At 42.7% G+C, this 5,636-nt stretch overlaps 2 protein-coding genes across 2 annotated transcripts in view; both read right to left on the reverse strand.

Moving 5' to 3' along the window:
- txndc11 (thioredoxin domain containing 11) overlaps window positions 1-1,045 on the reverse strand; it is a 9,841-nt gene extending 8,796 nt beyond the window's left edge. Inside the window, exon 1 of the mRNA XM_016459979.1 lies at window positions 542-1,045. Coding sequence (XP_016315465.1) covers window positions 542-663 — 122 coding nt within the window. The 5' untranslated portion in view covers window positions 664-1,045. The remainder of the gene's footprint in view (window positions 1-541) is intronic.
- Window positions 1,046-1,415: 370 nt separating this feature from the next.
- Window positions 1,416-5,630, reverse strand: LOC107668188 (bifunctional apoptosis regulator). The gene is made up of 7 exons (XM_016459982.1): window positions 5,604-5,630; window positions 4,434-4,710; window positions 4,172-4,341; window positions 2,843-2,981; window positions 2,557-2,724; window positions 2,028-2,224; window positions 1,416-1,926 (listed from the first exon to the last, which is right to left on the reverse strand). Exons 2-7 carry the CDS (start codon window positions 4,527-4,529, stop codon window positions 1,728-1,730), a joined length of 969 nt encoding a protein of 322 aa, XP_016315468.1. The 5' UTR covers window positions 4,530-4,710; window positions 5,604-5,630; the 3' UTR covers window positions 1,416-1,727.
- Between the last annotated feature and the right edge of the window lie 6 nt (window positions 5,631-5,636).

Below are 5,636 nucleotides of genomic sequence, written 5' to 3' on the forward strand. Positions count from 1 at the left end.
TTCACAGCAGTATATGATATTATAGATATAATTCACAGCAGTATATGATATTATAGATATAATTCACAGCAGTATATGATATTATAGATATAATTCACAGCAGTATATGATATTATAGATATAATTCACAGCAGTATATGATATTATAGATATAATTCACAGCAGTATATGATATTATAGATATAATTCACAGCAGTATATGATATTATAGATATAATTCACAGCAGTATATGATATTATAGATATAATTCACAGCAGTATATGATATTATAGATATAATTCACAGCAGTATATGATATTATAGATATAATTCACAGCAGTATATGATATTATAGATATAATTCACAGCAGTATATGATATTATAGTAATATTTCACAGCAGTGTATGATATTATAGTTATAATTCACAGCAGTGTATGATATTATAGATATATTTCACAGCAGTATATGATATTATAGATATAATTCCCAGCAGGATATGATATTATAGTAATATTCACAGCAGTATATGATATTATAGATATATTCAGGGTGTGTTTACCTGCAGGTGAGGGTTAAGGGCAGTATTAGCGCGCAGGTGAGCAGGATCGCGCCGCAGCACAGTTCGGGTCTTCTCTTCATCTGATCCGCCGCCTGCCGGAGCTTCGCCCGGATCCGCAGCATCACAGACCCGCTACAGCCAGCAGCGCATCCCGGGAGAGCAGAACCGAGCACAACCGAGCCGCACCAACCGCTCAAACACACGTCACACTTCCGCCTCACGGGAGGGGCGGGGCCAGGCGAGGGAGCGTCTCTAAACTACACGCACAAACGCGCGGTGCTTCATTTCATTAAATCTGGATTCTTACGAAAATTACGTTAAATGCACGCACAGATAAACGAGAATGTGCAAGGTCCTAGTTTAAAAACCGAGTCAGCTCCGAGTCTTCGGTGTTTTGGGGTCGAATGCGTGCGTGAAGCGGCTCTGAGGCGCTTTGTGAGCTGAATTAACCTGCTAACTTTAGCTGGTGTTCTGTGCTGGACTGGTTTGTTCTGGTTAACAACAGAGCGCAAACAAACATCGGACCAATCAGCGGTGAGCACAGCGCATTGAAGCCACGCCCCCAAACGACAGTAATAATCCTTCACAGCAATGTTAGACATGGACAACATCACGTGACCCTTAACGATTAACGTTTATCTGCTGCCATTTCTTGGCGTTTTGGTTAATTAAATCTGATATTAATGAAGATTACGCTGGAACATTTGACAATTTCTATTAATGTTTTAATGCAAGAAAATAAAATAAGCTTTAAATGAATATGTAAAGCTCTGTGTAAATCTATGTTTTTGTTTTCTTGTAAGGTTTTATAAATGTGCCTTTTATACCGAATAAATAACTTGTCAAGTGATCACTGTAATAACATGTAAGCAACAAACCAACTTCTTATCTAATATTAACAGCACTCAACACCACCAGCACTTTCTCTTTTTATTCAAAAAATGTTTGTCCATTTTGCCCCAGATTATAATATCCATTTAAATCATAATATAAAAATAAATACTGTATTATTGATTTTATTTGCACAGAATTGTCTGAATTTCTCTTAAACAGCATGAAACAAACACCCAAACAGGTGACTGAAGAGATGAATGAAGAAGAGCGGTTTGATTCTGTAATAATGATAGCTGTATACTATGAACCTGAGTATCATTGAACAGCAGCAGGGTGAATGTGAAAGACTGTGTCAGATCCTCTGCTGCTGTGTGTCTGTCTGCAGCAGTGCTCGTTTCACCAGCGCTGCAGTGTTGAAGGGGCAGATGTACAGATTGTAGTAGAATATAAAGTTACAGAAGAACAGAGGAATCAGCCTCCACAGCAGCACAAACACAGAGGCGTCTGTTATCACGGCTAACACCTCCTGCCAGACACGCTTCGGGAGCGTCCTGCAATCACAACACACAGCAATCATCCCATCAGTCTCAGAAATCACACACAAACATGGAGAAGTGTTTCATTAAAACAGACATCTGTCTTGTGTGTGTACCTCATCTGTCCTCTCTTCAACAGCGTCCAGAAGAAATGCACATCCAGCGTGGACAGTAGCACAGCGTGTAACATGACGAGGCGTGCCGTCCAGTAATGAACGCTCATCCAGTGCCAGGCGAACGCAGACAGCAGCTGATAGGGCAGCAGGAAGTACATCAGCAGAAACTCCGCCCACTGACTCCAGCCCGGCCAATCCTGATGCGGCACACGCAGAAAACGAGAGAGAGTTACATAAAAGCCGTCTTTTTGTTATCTCCAACAACTGACAGACGACAGACCTGCAGTCATTCATGTACAATATGGAGGCTGTATGCATACGGCAAATTTTCAGATCCAGTTTCAGCTTTGGGTGAAATATTTCTTGTTAAGAGTTCTAATCAAAACTGTGAGAGCGAGGTGAGAATTGCTAATGTTCTTCCTCCACACATTGATAGTGATAGGAGCTGCTTTACGAGCAATCTGAAAGGTCTGTGCGGCATGCGTCGGGCGTCTGCAGAAGTGGTGGAGAGTGAAAGGCAGTGACGCACCAGCGGCGTGTCGATCAGGCTGTCCTGTGTGGTTTGTGCCGGGCAGCTGGTGTGGATGAAGGGAAGAAACGTGTCGTCATAATCGAAGAGGAACAGACAGAGCAGCGTCAGCCGGGGAAATCTGCGCAAACTCAACAGCAGAAACAGAGTCTTCCCTAAATTCAGATCCTGAACACACACACACACAGAGAGAGAGAGAGATGATGCTCAACAATCTGACCATCCCTGATGAGTATACTTGAGTGAACTTTTAAAAGCACACACACACACACACACACACACTCACCTTGTACTGCCAGAGGTTCAGTGAGACCCGGCGCTGTCTGAGTCTGTGCCGCTCCTCCAGGATGATCTGTCTGTGAGACTGATTCTCGATGCTGAACGGAGCCACGGACAGATCGTCATCGCTGAGAGCAGACAGTAACCTGACACACACACACACACACACACACACACACATACATCTCAGGTCACTGATGATCACTGAGGAATGTGCAGTGCTGTGGGTCTCCAGGACTGAGAAATGCTCTGTGTGTGAGTGTGTGAGTGTTACCTGCCATTGATCTGTTCCCTGCGGAAGGTTATATATATATATATATACATATATATATATATATATACAGTATATGAGCAATATCACAGGAGTAGCAGCAGAACACGCATGCGCTGCGGCTTGTTTACGAGCACAGGAGTGCACACGCTTGCTTCGTGGTACTCTAGATAATGGTAGAGGACAGTTACTTGGAGGAGAAGAATTGTTGAAAAAAGTTGTTATTTTTGTTTTCTTTGTGCACAAAAAGCTTCGTAAAATTACGATTGAACCACTGAGGTCACATGGACTGTTTTACCGTTGTCCTTACTACGTTTCTGGACCTGGGAACATTTCAGTTGTATTGCTGTCTATGGAGGGTCAGAAAGCTCTCAGATTTCATCAGAAATATCTTAATTTGTGTTCCAAAGATTTGGAACGACATGGTCTCGTCGCCATCTAAAAAAGTTGCTAAGCAACTCAGTCAAAAGTACAAAGGCAGCACTCTGATTTACAGCATTGAAGTTAGATAAATTATAACATGGTGAGATTTTCAGCCAAAACTATTTGCTCTGGAACAAATAATAGATTAAAGAGACCAAAGACTGCCCGTGAGATTTACTCGAAATGAATTATATCTCATGTTTAACCTCTATAGAGACATTAGAGCCAGCGGTAAACTTCAGAAGATCTGGCCGAGGTGAGGCGCTCTCTCCGCAGGTTCATGAGCGCAGAACGGCTGCTGACGCTCTGGAGCTCACGTCTCAGAAAACATCGAATCAAATTTTCAAATAGACGTTATCTTTATTAACAAACTGCATATTTGAAGTCTAAACAAGTACATTCTCACCTAAAAAACTCTGTGACACAGAAACAGTATTATTTATTATAGTGGATGACACTCGCTGTGAGAAATACTGCAAGCGGAGTGATACAAACGTTCACCCTTTTTCAGACCCTCCTGGCTCTCAGTCCTGGTTCTGGAGGCTCACGGTGATCTGATGAGATGATGAGAGCTGTGGGTCTCCAGGACCAGGACTGACGGCCTCTAATTCCAGATGTAAATGACTGTAGTGTGAGTGTTACCTGCCGTTGATCTGTTCCCTGCGGAAGGTTTCTTTATACGGATTGGTCCAGACGCTCAGATGCTCCACCCACAGAGTGACATCATCAGCGCTCCACCTGCTGAGCGGTTTACTGAGCAGCACCTCATGACTGGAGTCGGTACTGTACACACGCCACATTAACACCACCATCTACACACACACACACACACACACACAGTGATGATGCAGTGCGACAACTCATCCTCAGTGTGTGTATAAGAGTGTGTGTGTGTGTCACTCACAGCCATGCAGCACAGCACTACACTGATTCCAGAGCAAAACTCTCTGATGTTGAACTCCGGAGGATTCAACATATCAAACTGTGGTTGATTCAACATATTAAACGGTGGTTGGTTCAGTATATTAAACTGCGGTGGGTTCTGTGGCGGAGCTGCACGAGGGGGCTGTCTGTTCCACTGCTGCTGGAAGGCCTGGAGAACACGACAGAACTGCGGATCACTCAGGATGGCCTGCTTCCGTCGGCTCACGACTGCGGGAAACAGCTTCTCCACCGCATCCCTGACACACACACACACACAGAGAGGCTGCTTCATTGTGCGTCTGACTGAGAACATGAACATCTTACAGTGACCAGGACCAAACTTATCAATAAACTACATCATTAACTATTTGGACGGGTGTCACGATCTGAATTAAGGCCTGTTCACACCACACTAGAACTGTAAAGATGATAACTATAATGAAAACTACAATGATAATGATATCTAAATGGTAACTAGGGCTGCCCCCTAATAGTCGACTAACCGTTAGTTGACCAGAAGAGGCTTGGTCGAATAAAATTGTATTAGTCGCAGAAAAAAAAAAAACTCCACAGGCGAAGTCACGCAGATCGTGACTAATAACAGATCGTTAGCGGCTGGTCTATGTGGTAATACAGTACATCAGGCAGGACATCCAAACGCTCGCCAGTCATTCATCAACATCAAATATGACTTATCATCTGAAATATGTAAGTATTAGCAACTTTGCATGGCCGCTCAATCTAATGTTAACCTAGAGAAATGTGCACTATAGTGTTTGTGTGGAGTATGAAGCTTGCTCTTAAAATACTCCCTCATGTTTGGTCATACAGATAAGAGTAATACATCTTTCAAATCTGTAAAGACTCTAAGTTTATTTGTGTGCACTCAATTTGTAGGCAATTAAAGGCTCATTATAAAGATTTAAATGGTTTATTTACGTGTGATTAGTCGACTATAGGCGACCAGAAAAATCTTTAGTCGAGGACAGCCCTAATGGTAACTTTATATATTAATCATAACTATAATAATAATAGTAACTATGACAACAACTATTAACTAACTGAGTCACTGTGTGTAATCTGGTTTGACTCCTGTCACTGACTGAAGCGTGTGTGAACAGAACCGGATCACGACTCGCTCGTCTCTCACCGGAGCAGGATGTTGACTTTGGGAAAGCCGGTC

Source organism: Sinocyclocheilus anshuiensis, unplaced genomic scaffold (genome assembly GCF_001515605.1).
Source record: "Sinocyclocheilus anshuiensis isolate Anshui unplaced genomic scaffold, SAMN03320099.WGS_v1.1 scaffold3689, whole genome shotgun sequence".
NCBI classification, from domain to species: Eukaryota; Metazoa; Chordata; class Actinopteri; order Cypriniformes; family Cyprinidae; genus Sinocyclocheilus; species Sinocyclocheilus anshuiensis.